At 39.2% G+C, this 15,230-nt stretch overlaps 1 protein-coding gene across 1 annotated transcript in view; it reads right to left on the bottom strand.

Moving 5' to 3' along the window:
• Positions 1 to 15,230, bottom strand: part of LOC127639609 (lysine-specific demethylase 4B-like) — a 59,656-nt gene that overhangs the window by 15,995 nt on the left and 28,431 nt on the right. The window contains exons 9-12 of the mRNA XM_052121718.1: positions 12,931 to 13,127; positions 11,126 to 11,355; positions 10,842 to 11,011; positions 10,605 to 10,728 (exon numbers count right to left, since the gene is read on the bottom strand). Of these exons, the coding sequence (XP_051977678.1) occupies positions 10,605 to 10,728; positions 10,842 to 11,011; positions 11,126 to 11,355; positions 12,931 to 13,127 (721 nt within the window). The remainder of the gene's footprint in view (positions 1 to 10,604; positions 10,729 to 10,841; positions 11,012 to 11,125; positions 11,356 to 12,930; positions 13,128 to 15,230) is intronic.

The following is a 15,230-nucleotide window of genomic DNA, read 5'->3' as shown; positions in this document are numbered from 1 at the left end:
CAAATGCATGCAAGCAAGAGGACCAATCAAAACACAGTATGCAAATATTAAAATGACATCATAGTGTCTATTAGCAATGGTAAGGATGTAAGAAGAAATATGAAAATGGGATATTTTAAAACTTTAATGTTACATTTTTAAGTATCAAGTGTATTGAAAAACAGATGCACATCAAAGACTGAAATGTACTAAAGGGACAGGGAATTTCATTTCTGAAATAGATTTATGTTCTCTCACAAAATGTTTCATCTTCCCTTGCAATAGTTTGCGTTCCCTCGCGTTAAGTGTTGCGTTCCCTCATGATAGATTGCGTTCCCTCGGGTTAAGTTTAGCGTTAAGTGCTGCGTTCCCTCATGATAGATTGCGTTCCCTCGCGTTAAGTTTTGCGTTAAGTGTTGCGTTCCCTCGCGTTAAGTGTTGCGTTCCCTCGCGTTAAGTTTCGCATTAAGTGTTGCGTTCCCTCGCGTTAAGTGTTGCGTTCCCTCGCGTTAAGTTTTGCGTTAAGTGTTGCGTTCCCTCGCGTTAAGCGTGGCGTTCCCTCGCGTTAAGTTTTGCGTTAAGTGTTGCGTTCCCTCGCGTTAAGTGTTGCGTTCCCTCGCGTTAAGTTTCGCATTAAGTGTTGCGTTCCCTCGCGTTAAGTTTCGCATTAAGTGTTGCGTTCCCTCGCGTTAAGTTTCGCATTAAGTGTTGCGTTCCATCGCGTTAAGTTTTGCGTTAAGTGTTGCGTTCCCTCGCGTTAGGTTTTGCGTTCCCTCGCATTAAGTTTTGCATTAAGTGTTGCGTTCCCTCGCGTTGTGTTGCGAAACCTCACGTTAAATTTCACGTTCCCTCGCGTTAAGTGTTGCGTTCCCTCGCGTTAAGTTTCGCATTAAGTGTTGCGTTCCCTCGCGTTAAGTTTCGCATTAAGTGTTGCGTTCCATCGCGTTAAGTTTTGCATTAAGTGTTGCGTTCCCTCGCGTTAGGTTTTGCGTTCCCACGCGTTAAGTTTTGCATTAAGTGTTGCGTTCCCTCGCGTTAAGTGTTGCGTTCCCTCGCGTTAAGCGTTGCGTTCCCTCGCGTTAAGTTTTGCGTTAAGTGTTGCGTTCCCTCGCGTTAAGTGTTGCGTTCCCTCGCGTTAAGTTTCGCATTAAGTGTTGCGTTCCCTCGCGTTAAGTTTCGCATTAAGTGTTGCGTTCCATCGCGTTGTGTTGCGAAACCTCACGTTAAATTTCACGTTCCCTCACGTTAAGTTTTGCGTTAAGTGTTGCGTTCCCTCGCGTTAAGTTTCGCATTAAGTGTTGCGTTCCCTCGCGTTAAGTTTCGCATTAAGTGTTGCGTTCCATCGCGTTAAGTTTTGCATTAAGTGTTGCGTTCCCTCGCGTTAAGCGTTGCGTTCCCTCGCGTTAAGCGTTGCGTTCCCTCGCGTTAAGCGTTGCGTTAAGTGTTGCGTTCCCTCGCATTAAGTGTTGCGTTCCATCGCGTTAAGTTTTGCGTTAAGTGTTGCGTTCCCTCGCGTTAGGTTTTGCGTTCCCTCGCGTTAAGTTTTGCATTAAGTGTTGCGTTCCCTCGCGTTAAGTTTTGCGTTAAGTGTTGCGTTCCCTCGCGTTGTGTTGCGAAACCTCACGTTAAATTTCACGTTCCCTCGCGTTAAGTTTTGCGTTAAGTGTTGCGTTCCCTCCCGTTAAGTTTCGCATTAAGTGTTGCGTTCCCTTGCGTTAAGTTTCGCATTAAGTGTTGCGTTCCCTCGCGTTAGGTTTTGCGTTCCCTCGCGGTAAGTTTCGCATTAAGTGTTGCGTTCCCTCGCGTTAAGTTTCGCATTAAGTGTTGCGTTCCATCGCGTTAAGTTTTGCGTTAAGTGTTGCGTTCCCTCGCGTTAGGTTTTGCGTTCCCTCGCGTTAGGTTTCGCATTAAGTGTTGCGTTCCATCGCGTTAAGTTTTGCATTAAGTGTTGCGTTCCCTCGCGCTGTGTTGCGAAACCTCACGTTAAATTTCACGTTCCCTCGCGTTAAGTTTTGCGCTAAGTGTTGCGTTCCCTCCCGTTAAGTTTCGCATTAAGTGTTGCGTTCCCTCGCGTTAAGTTTCGCATTAAGTGTTGCGTTCCATCGCGTTAAGTTTCGCATTAAGTGTTGCGTTCCCTCGCGTTAGGTTTTGCGTTCCCTCTTGTTAAGTTTTGCGTTAAGTATTGCGTTCCCTCGCGTTAGGTTTTGCGTTCCCTCGCGTTAAGTTTTACGTTAAGTGTTGCGTTCCCTCGCGTTAGGTTTTGCGTTCCCTCGCGTTAAGTTTTGCGTTAAGTGTTGCGTTCCCTCGCGTTAGGTTTTGCGTTCCCTCGCGTTAAGTTTTGCGTTAAGTGTTGCGTTCCCTCGCGTTAGGTTTTGCGTTCCCTTGCGTTAAGTTTTGCATTAAGTGTTGCGTTCCCTCGCGTTAAGTTTCGCATTAAGTGTTGCGTTCCATCGCGTTAAGTTTTGCGTTAAGTGTTGCGTTCCCTCGCGTTAGGTTTTGCGTTCCCTCGCGTTAAGTTTTGCATTAAGTGTTGCGTTCCCTCGCGTTAAGTGTTGCGAAACCTCCCGTTAAATTTCGCGTTCCCTCGCGTTAAGTTTTGCGTTAAGTGTTGCGTTCCCTCGCGTTAAGTTTCGCATTAAGTGTTGCATTCCATCGTGTTAAGTGTTGCGTTCCCTCGCGTTAAGTGTTGCGTTATGTGTTGCGTTCCCTCGCGTTAAGCGTTGCGTTCCCTCGCGTTAAGTTTTGCGTTCCCTCGCGTTAAGTTTTGCGTTAAGTGTTGCGTTCCATCGCGTTAAGTGTTGCGTTCCCTCCCGTTAAGTTTCGCATTAAGTGTTGCGTTCCCTCCCGTTAAGTGTTGCGTTCCCTCCCGTTAAGTGTCGCGTTCCCTCCCATTAAGTGTCGCATTAAGTGTTGCGTTCCCTCCCGTTAAGTTTCGCCTTAAGTGTTGCGTTCCCTCGCCTTAAGTGTTGCGTTCCCTCGCCTTAAGTGTTGCGTTCCCTCGCCTTAAGTGTTGCGTTCCCTCGCCTTAAGTGTTGCGTTCCCTCGCCTTAAGTTTTGCGTTCCCTCGCGTTAAGTTTCGCATTAAGTGTTGCGTTCCCTCGCGTTAAGTGTTGCGTTCCCTCGCGTTAAGTGTTGCGTTCCCTCGCGTTAAGTGTTGCGTTCCATCGCGTTAAGTGTTGCGTTCCCTCGCGTTAAGTGTTGCGTTATGTGTTGCGTTCCCTCACGTTAAGTGTTGCGTTCCCTCCCGTTAAGTTTCACATTAAGTGTTGCGTTCCCTCGCGTTAAGTTTCTCATTAAGTGTTGCGTTCCATCGCGTTAAGTGTTGCGTTCCCTCGCGTTAAGTTTTGCATTGTGTTGCGTTCCCTCGCGTTAAGTGTTGCGTTCCCTCCCGTTAAGTTTCGCGTTAAGTGTTGCGTTCCCTCCCGTTAAGTGTTGCGTTCCCTCCCGTTAAGTTTCGCATTAAGTAATGCGTTCCCTCGCCTTAAGTGTTGCGTTCCCCCGCGTTAAGTGTTGCGTTCCCTTGCGTTAAGTGTCGCGTTCCCTCCCGTTAAGTGTCGCGTTAAGTCTTGCATTCCCTCGCGTTAAGTGTTGCGTTCCCTCGCGTTAAGTGTTGCGTTCCCTCGCGTTAAGTGTTGCGTTCCCTCGCGTTAAGTGTTGCGTTCCCTCGCGTTAAGTGTTGCGTTCCCTTCTTTTGAGTTCGTGGGTGGAGATTTGAGAAGGGATTTTCCCTGCACAGCGGAAGTGAAGTGACGTCATGGGAGTTCCTGCTATTTAAGCTGTGACGGCGTTGATGTCGGGCGGTCGCTCTCTCTCCGCCCCGCTCGCCTGATTGCCAGCTGGGGGTTTCTCGCCTTGCGGCGAGATTACTCTTTGCTTTGCCTCGCCATGCTGGAGCAATCCTAACGATTGTTTCTTTGACTTTAGTTTATTCGTTTAAACCAGGTAGTGGTGTTATTTTCTTAGTACACTTTTTGTTATTTATTTAGTACAGTGAAGGTAAGCAGCTGCCAGGAAGATTCACCTGTTCTAGTTCTTTTCGGGAGTTAGGTAAGATCTCTCCTGGAACTATAGGGTTAGTTATGGCTTCCTGTTTTTCCTGTAGCTGCCCTACCTGTGTTGTTTATTTGGTTAACTTATGATTTATTGTTTGTTCATCTCATGAGGTGTTTTGTCTCTGTCATTAAAGCTTATGGTGTGATTAACATCAGAAACGCTACCCAATCGCCTGTGATTTTTGTTATGTTCTGTTCTTGTCTTTTGTGTGATTTAAACGAGCTGAATTAGATTAAGGGCCGTAACACCATGGTTTAACTAAAATAACCACCCACACACACACACCCCCACACACAGCAAGTACAATCTTGGTTACTGGAGTTTTACTATAGTGAATCCATGGTAAATTTTTGTAATGTGCTTTTTTAGTAGAAACCATCATTTTAAAAGCCATTGTACCACAATTAACCATGATGTTACTTTAGTAAATCTGTATTTACCATGTTTTTAAGGCAGAATGATCATGATTACCACATGTTTGGTTTTCCTGTATTATTACTACGGTTTTACAACAAATATCATGTTTGTATTTAAATAAATGCAAAACCTTATTTTACCAACAAAATAAACTATTGTGAGGGACTCAAAACTATTTCAGAAATACATTTCCTCCATGTCCTCTAAGAGGCTTCATAGAAATGATCTACAAAACTGGGACTGTATTAAATGAACAGTGTCTGTTAAACTGAGCTCAATTGCATAAAAGTGTAGAAAGCATTTCAATATAAATTGTTAAATTGTATTCATGTTATTTTTCTCCCCTTTGTTTCAATTGAGTTTTATATAGACGGCAGGTAAGTGAAGGGTACAGATGTGTTTTTTATTATTATTGTTCCCCCACAGTGACAGCGGGAGGCGCTCAGTGGTACCGCGGTAAGGTTTTACAGCTGTCTGTCTGTTCATAACACACAGCATTGACAAATCTATAAACTGTCTTTTAGCCGCTCCATTTTATAAACTGCCGATTGTTTGTGGCTGTTTTCTTTCAAACTTCACCGCACACACACACACACACACACACACACACACACACACACACACACACACACACACACTTCAAAGTTAAAGTCAAGGACTTTTCAAGCGCACTTTTATTTGTTTTCAAAGACTATGCTTGAGATGTCATTACAACAAATTATTTTTGTTAATTTTAAATACAAATATTTTAACTATTCAGTTAATTTATTTTTATAAAACCACTTATTACAAGTACAACATATCTCAATGTACATCTTTAACTACACGTTCTCACAGTAACAATTCTTTGTTCATTCATGATGAAATTGATGTGCGCTTGTAGTGTGCTCCCTTAAAATCCACTTCACTTTCCAACAAAAGTGAATAACAGTAGTAAACAGTAGTTCATATGACTCATGCGCTGTGTTCCATGTTTTCTAAAGTCACACGACAGATTTATGTGAGGAACTGACCCGAACTGCAAATGGGTCATTCTCCAAAAACTGTTGATTTCCAACTTACAAAATATTGAAATGTTGCGTTCAGTTCAGTTTTTGCCTATAAACACTGAAGGTAAACATTATGTAACATGTTGACATTATTTTTATTCATTAAGGAAAACATGACTGTTGTTCTTTCTTTGATTTCAATTTGTTTCACGAACGAAGCAAGTTAACTCTAATGAGGGTTCAATGGGGTTACAACACCAAAATTTGAGGGTTCAATGGGGTACAACACCACATGTTGAGGGTTCAGTGGGGTGCAACACCACCTTTTGAGGGTTCAGTGGGGTGCAACACCACCTTTTGAGGGTTCAATGGGGTGCAACACCACCTTTTGAGGGTTCAGTGGGGTGCAACACCACATTTTGAGGGTTCAGTGGGGTGCAACACCACCTTTTGAGGGTTCAGTGGGGTGCAACACCACATTTTGAGGGTTCAGTGGGGTGCAACACCACATGTTGAGGGTTCAGTGGGGTGCAACACCACATGTTGAGGGTTCAGTGGGGTGCAACACCACATTTTGAGGGTTCAGTGGGGTGCAACACCACCTTTTGAGGGATCAGTGGGGTGCAACACCACCTTTTGAGGGTTCAGTGGGGTGCAACACCACCTTTTGAGGGTTCAATGGGGTGCAACACCACATGTTGAGGGTTCAGTGGGGTGCAACACCACATGTTGAGGGTTCAGTGGGGTACAACATCACATTTTGATGGTTCAGTGGGGTGCAACACCACCTTTTGAGGGTTCAATGGGGTGCAACACCACCTTTTGAGGGTTCAGTGGGGTGCAACACCACCTTTTGAGGGTTCAGTGGGGTGCAACACCACCTTTTGAGGGTTCAGTGGGGTGCAACACCACATGTTGAGGTTCAGTGGGGTACAACATCACATTTTGATGGTTCAGTGGGGTGCAACACCACCTTTTGAGGGTTCAGTGGGGTGCAACACCACCTTTTGAGGGTTCAGTGGGGTGCAACACCACATGTTGAGGTTCAGTGGGGTACAACATCACATTTTGATGGTTCAGTGGGGTGCAACACCACATTTTGAGGGTTCAATGGGGTACAACACCACATTTTGAGGGTTCAATGGGGTGCAACACCACCTTTTGAGGGTTCAATGGGGTGCAACACCACCTTTTGAGGGTTCAATGGGGTGCAACACCACCTTTTGAGAGTTCAATGGGGTGCAACACCACCTTTTGAGGGTTCAGTGGGGTACAACACCACATTTTGAGGGTTCAGTGGGGTGCAACACCACATGTTGAGGGTTCAGTGGGGTGCAACACCACCTTTTGAGGGTTCAATGGGGTACAACACCACATTTTGAGGGTTCAATGGGGTGCAACACCACATTTTGAGGGTTCAATGGGTTAAAACACCACATTTTGAGGGTTCGATGGGGTGCAACGCCACATTTTGAGGGTTCAATGGGGTACAACACCACATTTTGAGGGTTCAATGGGGTGCAACACCACATTTTGAGGGTTCAATGGGTTAAAACACCACATTTTGAGGGTTCAATGGGGTACAACACCACATTTTGAGGGTTCAATGGGGTGCAACACCACATTTTGAGGGTTCAATGGGTTAAAACACCACATGTTGAGGGTTCAGTGGGGTGCAACACCACATTTTGAGGGTTCAATGGGGTACAACACCACATTTTGAGGGTTCAATGGGGTGCAACACCACATTTTGAGGGTTCAATGGGTTAAAACACCACATTTTGAGGGTTCGATGGGGTGCAACGCCACATTTTGAGAGTTCAATAGGAACAACACAATGGGTTAAATATTTGTGTGTGAAAATATTAGTTAAAATGTGAATTAATAACTTTTTAACATGCTGGGAAAAATCACTATATGCATATTTAAGCAGCCTCTGAACTTTGACCTTAATTATTTTCCACAACTTTTTGTATTACATTAAAAAAAAAAATTATAATAATAAAAACAGGTTTTTCACTTTGATAACACCAAATGCCATGAAATCAAACACTTTTTAAATTATTAAAATTATTAATAATTTTGTTTTGCTTTTTTGCACACTTGTTCAGCCTTGTACTAATGCTTGTATTAAAAATAAGTATAAAATAAACACGTAAATAACTTTACATGTCATAGAAGTGGATTTTTTTCAGGCAATTGACAATTTCAAAAATATTTTCAAAAAAATTAGCAAAACAGAGTCAAGTCAATTTCATTTAATTCAAAGTTAGGTTATAAAATTATAAACATTTCGTTTAGTTTTTTTTGGCTATTTTAAAGCTTTTTCATGACAAAAAAATTAAACAGACTTGTTTGTCAACATATTTTGATATTGACCCAAATGTTGTCAAAAATAACTGATATTGTGAAGCACAAAGCTGTCTTTAAAGCAGGGGGCGCTAGACGACTCGCAAAACTGAATCCTCCTTTGATCTGCATTCAGATCTCAAATCGTTTTACATCTTTTCACTCTGGAGAGTAAATTGTAATTAAAACTGATAGTTGCAAGGATTCATACTTGTTAAATCCGCCACAGCAGTATCTATAAAATATATATTTGAAATCCTCCAGTAACAATTGATTGTGATTGGCCCATTCTGAACAGCGCTGCCAAAAGTAACATTTGTCACGTGACAGCGCAGTCAATGCGATGCCTGTTTCAGCAGCGGTCTAGAGGTGTGTCGATGTGTTTTTCAGAAAATAAATACATACGTTTCATTTATTAAATTGTATATATGTGTATAAAATACTCTCTATTTCAGACAGAGTGGATGTTGTAGACTCGCGCTGCTGCGGTCTCAAAGTGCCTTTGACAGTAGATAATTGGAAGCATGTGATCCATCGATCAATAAATGTCAGTCAAGGTTGACAGAATAAAATGTGAAAAAAGAGCAATAGGTGAGAGACAGACCCTAATGTATAGTGTAATGATGAACGGGCATCAAGTTAAAGCCTGTGCCAGGCTGGTAAAGAAGACTCTCTATCCTAACGTGACTCTTCTAGAACTGTCAGTTTAAGAACCAAATTTTACTTCCTTTCAAAACTATTCGTAAACAAATTCATTGAATTGAACGTGACAATTAATGAACAAATGGTTTTACTGATGTTTTTAGAACTAAATATTATTAGATATAAATATTATCAAAAATAATTTCTCAAATTTTGTTGTTTCAAATTTTTCATTTTTGTTAACTATTCTTAAGTTCGTTAAATTGAACGTGACAATTAATGAAAAAATGGTTTTAATAAAGTTTTTAGGAACATTGAAAGTTTTTTTTATGAAACTAAGTGAATTTTTTAAATATTATCAATAAAATAAAAATTGTTTTGTTTCAAATTTCAAATTTGTTGTTTCAAATTTTTTCATTTTTGTTAACTCTTAAGTTCGTTAAACTGAACATGACAATTAATGAACAAGTGATTTTACTAATGTTTTTAGGAACATTGGAACGCTTATTTATGAAACACAAGTGAATTGTTTTAATATCACAAAAAATTGTTTTGTTTCGTTTCAAAATTTGTTGTTTCAAAATGTTTCATTTTTTGTTAACTATTCTTAAGTTCGTTAAATTGAACGTGACAATTAATGAACAAATGGTTTTACTAATGTTTTTAGGAACTGTTAGATTTTTTACATTTTTTTAAGAAACTCAAGTGAAACGTATTTTTGTGTAAATCTTTTGTACAAATATTCTTACGTAAATTATTCGCATGTGACAATTTATATAAGAAATGGTTTTACTAATGTAAATATTGTACATTTATGTCCAACATTATAGTAATATTAGCCAAAACTAATTTTTAGTTTTAATATTTTTGTTTTCCATTTTTTTAACTATTCGTAAACAAATTCAACATGACAATTAATTAACAAGTTGTTTTACTAATGTTTTTAGGAACATTGGAACGCTTATTTATGAAACGCAAGTGAATTTTGTAAATATTATCAATAAAAACACATTTTTGTTTTTCAAATTTCGAATTTTGTTGTTTCAAATTTTTTCATTTTTGTTAACTATTCTTAAGTTCATTAAATTGTATGTGACAATTAATGAACAAATGATTTTAATAATGTACTTTGTTCGATTTTGTGAAAGTTTTTTAAGAAACTCAAGTAAAACTATGAGTTTAATAATAAATTATTCGCAAGTGACAATTTATATAAGGAATGGTTTTATTAATGTCTTTCGATTGTACATTGATGTCCATCATTATAGTAATATTAGCCAAAACAAATTTTTAGTTTTAATATTTTTGTTTTCCTTTTTTTTTTTTTACTATTCGTAAACAAATTCAACATGACAATTAATGAAAAGTGGTTTTAACTAATGTTTTAGGAACACTGGAATGCTTATTTATGAAACGCAAGATAATTTTTAAAATATTATCTATAAAAAATGTTTTGTTTTGTTTCAAATTTCGAATTTTGTAGTTTCAAAATGTTAAATTTTTAGTTAACTATTCTTAAATTCATTAAATTGAATGTGACAATTAATGAACAAATGGTTTTACTAATGTTTTTAGGAACTTTGTTCGATTTTGTGAACGTTTTTTTTTTTTAAGAAACTCCAATAAAACGTATTTTTGCGTTAATCATTTGTACAAATATTCTTACGCAAATTGTCGCATGCGACAATTTATAAAAGGAATGGTTTTATTAATGTCTTTCGATTGTACATTGATTTTTGTAATATTAGCCAAAACAGATTTACCTTAACTGTTTAACTGTTCGTAAATCTATTCTTATGTAAACTGTTGCATTTTAAATCTGACAATTTACGCAAAAATGGTTTCACAAATTTTCGATTTGAATATATTTGATTTTTCGAATGTCGTCCATGAAAAACAAGCAAAACTAATTTCTGCGTAAATCATTCATAAAACTGTTCTCATGTAAATTGATGCATGACATTTTAAATAAATGCTTTCACGAACCTTTCGATTTTAATTTTACATTGATGTACATGTATGAAACAAGAAAAACATTTTGCGTTAATTGTTCGTAAAACTATTCTTGGGTAAATTGTCGAATTGAAAAGTAACAAAGGTTTTCCGCATTCAGTTCTACAAGTTACTCTTTATTCTAGTGTCTCACATTGATGATGTAATGAAAACGGTACCAACCCTCATCGCTGGAGGCTTCCTGTTTGACTATAGAGAGAGGCGAGCGCATGGGCGGCTTGCTGAATGGATGTCTTCTGCTCTTCTTCACCTCCACCTTCTTCTTCAGCTTTGTGAAGGGATTCGCCTGAGAACAACAAAAAACATTTAGCAATGGCAATAATATTCACATTTACCTCAACGCATGAATCATTTAGCTCAAAACTGCCGTGGCCAGTTCTTGTCAGAACGTTACATCACCTGTAGACCGGCCGCAACATTATTCTGGCTCTGAAGATTGCTCGTTGTGGCAAACTGTTCGAACGCCTGCTGGAAGGTCATGTCCTCTGGGATCTTCGGCTTCTTTTTCTTTCGCTTTTTCTGCTCGCCGTTTACTGGTGAATCCTGGGAATCTGTTTTGCCATCTTCACCTGATACAGAACGAAGAAAAAGGAAAGCGTCTGAAATCAAACTTTCAGAGCTTTGAAAAGTGCTGAAAAAAATAACACGATTCGTAAAACATGTTTAACTGTTTTTAAGTTCACCTGCTCCGCGGAGCGCCGCCTCGGCCTGTTCCTGCTCTTCCCTCTCCAGCGCCTCTAGCGTGAGGAGTGCCTCCCTCGCCATGCGCTCGTCTCGCTGTTTCCTCCTCTGCTCCTCTCGCTCCTCCACCTTATGCAGGTACTCGGTCATGTCCAGCTCGATTCCCTCCTCCTCCAGAACCTTCAGTTCCTCCGGCTTCAGACGGCGGAACTGTTTCACCTTCGCCTGAGTTCTACGATAAACAATATAAAAGTGTTGCGAAAATTGCGGATGGACAGTTAAAACCGACTTTTTTATGCAATATGAATGGTTTTATTGTTCTCGATTCTTGAAAACTTATTGGGCCTCATTAATGAAACAGCGCCACAAATTCATGAAAGTATAAAAAAAAAATTAAAAAAATTGTAAAACAATGTTGGCGTACATTTTCATATTGAATTGATTGTGACAATGCATGAAGCATTTTTCAAACTTTTGATTGTTACAATGCCATTCATGAAACAAGTAAAACTCACTTCTGTGTGAATCATTCGTAAAACTGTTCATTGCCGCAAATTTGCGTAAGGATGGTTTTTCGAACATCTTTCGTTTTTTATTTTACAATAATGTCTGTTATTTCGGAAATATGAACAAAATAAATGTGCGTTTATTGAGCCTCATTCAAGCAACAAGTATGAATGAATAAAAATTACTATTTTGTTTAATTGTTCGTAAAACCATTAATGCACAAATCGTAACAATGAATGCAACAATTTACTTGACACGTATTTACAAACATCATTCGATTTAACAATGTCATTCACAAAACACAAAAACGAAGCAAAACTCATTTCCGTGTGAATCATTCGTAAAACTATTTGGACGACAGTTGTTGAATGTTACAATTTAGTTACGAATTATTTTACGAACGTCTCAATTTTAAATTAATATCGATGTCGAATCATGAAATATCATGAAAAAAATTTTATTTCATGAAACATAAATTCATGAAGCATACCTTTATGAAATTGTGAAAATAAAACGTTTAAATTGTTCGTAAACAATTAATGCGCAATTGAAGTAAATGTGACAATTTGAGCAAGAATGAGTTTTAAAACTACATTACATTTTACAGTCCCATTCATGAAACGCAAGTAAAACAAATTTTCTGCGTAAATCATTCATAAAACTATTTGCACGTCAATCGCTGCGTTACAATTTACATAAGAATGTTTTTGCGAACGTCTATTTATTTTAATTTCATATGTCTATTATTTATTAAATATGAGAGAAACAAATTATAATTTATTGGGCCTCGTTCAAGAAACACGAGCATGTATTCGTGAAATTATTAAAAAAAGTTTAATTTGTTTGTAAACTATTAATGCGTTCATTTTTGCATTGATTTGAATGTGACAATTAACGTAAGAATGATTTTACTAAAAAAAATTTGTACATTTTTTTTTATTGAACATCCTTCGATTTCACATCATTCATAAAACGTTTTTATGTACTTTATCCATAAAACTATTCTCACGAATCTACGTAAGGTTTTATAGTTGTACTTTTTATTTGAATTTTACATTGATATTTGTTGTTTATGAAATATGATCAAAATACATTTGCGTTTATTGGGTCTTATTGGAGTGAATTTGTGTATTTTTTGTAAACAAGTAGGAGTATTTTATGCACTTTTGCATTTTAAAAACAGTACAAAATATTAAACGACTGGACGTCTCTTTCTCGCAGCCTCATTTTCATTTGTGTCAAATTAAATATGGCGTCCGCTTTGATTTACAGAAGGCCCGTATGGCGTCTCAGAACTGACCTGCGCAGGAGTTTCTCTCTGAAGGTGACTCTGTTTTTCCTCCAGTGTTCGAGCTCGGGGCTGGTGAGGACCGTGGGTTTCAGGTGGTCCAGAGCGGTGGTGTCTTTGCCCTGTTTCCACTGCTCATAACGGTCCGGCTGCAGGCAGCGCACAAACACGTCCATGGAGATCTTCACCATGTCCTTACGACACGAGCACTGTGCGGAAAAACATTGATTAATGCATGACGTGCAGATAACGTTCAAAATAAACATGAGAAAACACCGTTTTATAAATACACGGTTTTATCATTTGAGGCTCTAAAATATGATAATGTGACTGCGCGAGTACACCATCAACCCGTCTTCCAAACCATGTCATTGTGCTTTTCCCCGATTCACTACGATAAGTCAATAGAGATTTTATTTTTGGAGCCGTCGGGACGGATTTGGCACGAAAAATAGCAGACATACGTAATTTTTCCTTGCGTGTTTATGTCATGTCGGTAAGCTCAGAAAAAGGTCCGGCTGTGGCATTTCAAAGGTCTCCCAAGCAACCAAATTGACCCGTTGCTATGGAGGGTAGAGTCACATGGGGTAACCTCCTCGTGGTGGTGATTAGTGGTTCTCTCAATGGGGCGTGTGGTGAGTTGTGTGTGGATCGTGGAGAGTAGCATGAGCCTCCACATGCTGTGAGTCTCCGGTGTCATGCACGACGAGTCACGTGATCAGATGCGCGGATTGACGGTCTCAGCAACTGAGATTCGTCCTCCGCCACCCGGATTGAGATGAGTAACAGCACCACCACGAGGACCTAGTAAGTAGTGGGAATTGGGGATAAAATTGGTAATATAATCGCTTATAAAAGATAACCGAATAACATAATATCCACATGAATAGCTTGTCATGATTACGCTCTGCCGCTCATGTCCGAGTCCTTGCTCAGACCACGAGAATCACAACTGACGTAAAGCATTCCTCCGCACGTTACTTGTTTTATGCTTCAATCAAAAGTTACATAATGTAGCTTTAATTCAATTCAATGTATCCCATAACTTTGGTAAAATGACTGTAATGCACAGACTTGAGTGTCTTATTGCTGTTCTGATGACATAAACAAACAAACATATAATTGACAACATAAAAAAATGATAATTTTGAAATTGTGCACTCAAGCTATGCCGTTTCAGCGTATTTGTATTTGATTGTTTAAAGCCATATAAGGCCATTTTGGTGCAATCAACAACTAAATAAGCAAATTAAAATAGTTTGAACGAATATAACTATTAACAAACAAATAATCTGCTTGGAGGAAAATGAAAATCAGGTACTTGTGATCGATGCAAGAAAAATCAAATGGAGGAAATGGTGTATTTTTCATTGATACGATGCATGAGATGGAGGAGGAAGATGAAGACTGGGGTGAAGATGCCGTTTTAATCGGGGAGTTTATTCGTGCATCATCTCTCAATCAACAGAGAGATGAAAATAAAACTCAATTTCTTGCGAGCTGCAGTTTGGTGTATTACATCTGCACCGGCGCTCGATGTTCAATTACCAGAAACATTCTTCAGCAAGTGAAGACAGGCCGCCAGCATCAACAGCGCGCTACAAAATCTGTGTGTGGCACAATAACTGCAACAACACACACTAGTCTTCATGCACAAATGTCAACATTTGGTATATTCTGCCCAGACCTCGCAAAACTAAATTCAAGTCTGACTGAAAGTATTGCAACTAACCCCTCATGGGAATGCTTGAGATGGCATTTAGGCCACATCCATACTACATGCATGCATTTGAAACCAGTGCACCAGACATTACGCTGGTGGTCAAACGGTTTGGATATACGAGATTACAAGAGAAGACGCCACGGTCCATTTGAAACACGCACAAAATGTGTCTTCAGATGCCGTCAAGGTAGAGACCGGTAGCAGCTTTTGCAACAACAGATTCTACGATAATTTGGCAACAAAATACAACTACTGTGTTCATTACAGCAATGATGAGAATCCGAATGCAAACACAATCACAGGCCTCTTAAGACACAAAAGAAATGATGCTCATATCTCAAGATTTAATGATGCCAGTGTGTCACTCTCCAAGACATTTTGTTCCCATTACATCAGCTGAAGGTGGCACGCTGTGCTGCAGGTGTATTATTACTAGAATTATGATTATGTTCATTTGTTCAGTGGATTCTCGGGGGTCTCAAGCATGCCGACTACAGAACAAATGCACACCTACAACAGACACTGAGAACACCCAGAACAGTCAATTACATTAATGAATGATCCAAAGAACAAATGAACAAATAAAAAA

Source organism: Xyrauchen texanus, chromosome 48, assembly GCF_025860055.1.
Source record: "Xyrauchen texanus isolate HMW12.3.18 chromosome 48, RBS_HiC_50CHRs, whole genome shotgun sequence".
NCBI classification, from domain to species: Eukaryota; Metazoa; Chordata; class Actinopteri; order Cypriniformes; family Catostomidae; genus Xyrauchen; species Xyrauchen texanus.
This window is presented reverse-complemented; position numbering and strand designations above follow the sequence as displayed.